The sequence below is a fragment of the Gregarina niphandrodes genome, assembly GCF_000223845.1.
Source record: "Gregarina niphandrodes unplaced genomic scaffold scaffold00003, whole genome shotgun sequence".
NCBI classification, from domain to species: domain Eukaryota; phylum Apicomplexa; class Conoidasida; order Eugregarinorida; family Gregarinidae; genus Gregarina; species Gregarina niphandrodes.
Window position 1 is genome coordinate 225,892 of NW_011646045.1, and position 1,959 is coordinate 227,850.

Genomic DNA, 1,959 nt, shown 5'->3' on the forward strand with positions numbered 1-1,959 from the left:
GATAGAAGGTCCCCGGGGCGTTCTTTGTCCTAGAATTTTGGTGGGTACCGAATTGTGTCACGACAAGAGGAAGTACTGCGTTATACTAGGAGGCTGCGTTATACTAGGAGGTTGGTTGGTGTACACATACTGCGGTTGGGAACTTATAAAAACGTCAGAACGACCGAGCAACTAATGCTTTTGACAAGGAGGCCGGTCAGGTGCACTTCGGTCAGGTGCACTTCCTCCATCCACCTCCTCACAAAGCGGTCGTCAGTCCACATGCCTCAACGGTGGTTTGTTGTTACCGGGGTTTAGAGCTTTCGTTTTTTACGGCATGTGCTCTCGTCGCCCTCTATCAACGCGGGCCGTCGGCACAAGTTGAGAGGCTGGTCGGATACTGGACCGAAGTCGGGTTGTTTTTTTCCCGGTAGCTCTTGTCGATCAACAGCTTGGAAACTCATGTTGCGTGAAGCGCCGGGGTCGTAAACTTCTCGGTCGTACGCTTCTTGGTGCGCAACTGATGCCAGAGTCGTTGTGGACGGCGCGAGCCACAGGCGGGCAACGTCCTCCGGGAACGATGAAGGTGCTGAGCTCGTCGGCTTTGTTAGAGATGATGCCGCGAAAGGTGCCTTCAGCAAGGTCGGGGCTATAGAAGCCTCCCGGGGCTGGGGAATGGGTGGTTGGAAAATTGTAGCCCGGGAGGCGTCCGAAGAAGTCAGGGCCTTCGAGAGCGGTACAAGTGGATGGGCATTTTTTGTCCTTGTTGTATTGGAAGTTTAGAGGCCTGCAAAGCTGTTGAAGCCTGTAAGGCGTGCAGCATCTGATGACCCCGAGGACGCATCCGAGGAAGCATGGGTCTGACAAACACGTGGTGTTCGGCGAACCCCAGAATTGTCTGGACACACGCGCGAGATGGTCGCAGGCCCCGCCGCCTAACCTGTTGTAGAGAAAAGCCGTCAGCTCAATGTCCACTGGATTGATCCACTCGATCGGTCTCTGGAACATCTGGCGTAATGACGCGCGACGGTCTGGGTTTCGATTGGTCTCGAGTAGCATGTGAAGGAACAGAGAAGCTGTGCATGCTCGCTCGGCTTCAGACGCAGGCAAACAGGAGAAGTGTTGCGCTGCGTTGTCTGCATACAACTTTAGGTTGCTGAAAATCCAATTATCACACGGGAGGTTTAGCATTCGGACCCACGGCAGGATATTCGCAACCGATCCAACAGACTTCTGCAAAAGCGCCGCAAAGAACCACTGGTTACTAACACCCTTCGGTCGCTTCCCACTTTTCTCAATCAGCTTCAGCACTCTGGCGCGATCTAGCCTGTCATACAACACACCAGCCACCCAGGCCCATACGGACCTGACATAGTCTAAGCGGAGGCTCACCGGAAGATCCCATTGCTCGGACCCGTGTCTCTCGGACTTGCGTAATGTTCGGCCGATTATGTGTTCAAGCCACTCCATAACCTTCCGCAAAGCGGGCTCCGGCATGCTACCGGGCAAAGTGGTGTCCTTTGCCTGCAGAAAGTGAGCGTGCATCGCGTTTGCGACCAACTGTTCCGCTTCACTCACTTCTGCTCGTTCCGCTTCACTCACCTCTGCTCGTTCCGCGTTGACCGGCTCCACGTTGATCGGCTCCACGTTGATCGGCTCCACGTTGATCGGCTCCACGTTGATCGGCTCCACGTTGACCGGCTCCACGTTGACCGGGACGGTAGCCCTGTTCAGATCCGGTAGACGGCCGAAGAAGTCGTCGCCTTCGGACGCAGCCTCCACATACACTCCAGTTTGCCACTGGCGGTACGGGAGTTGCAGATGCTTGCAAAAGCACTCGGCACCGCGGTTGAGGTATGCATTGAGGAGGCGTAAGAAGCATCCGAGGAAGCACGGGTCTGATAACCGATACGCTTCCGGATGGTCAAACAACAGCCTGGCGACTTGAACGACCACGCCAAACCACTTACGACCCAACGT

At 55.4% G+C, this 1,959-nt stretch overlaps 1 protein-coding gene across 1 annotated transcript; it reads right to left on the reverse strand.

The window, feature by feature from the left end:
- Positions 1 to 545: 545 nt before the first annotated feature.
- Positions 546 to 1,755, reverse strand: GNI_021060 (hypothetical protein; the record flags this gene model as incomplete). The annotated part of the gene is made up of 1 exon (XM_011135987.1): positions 546 to 1,755. A coding segment is annotated over one exon (1,210 nt), but the record flags the coding sequence as incomplete, so codon positions are not given.
- Positions 1,756 to 1,959: the final 204 nt, after the last annotated feature.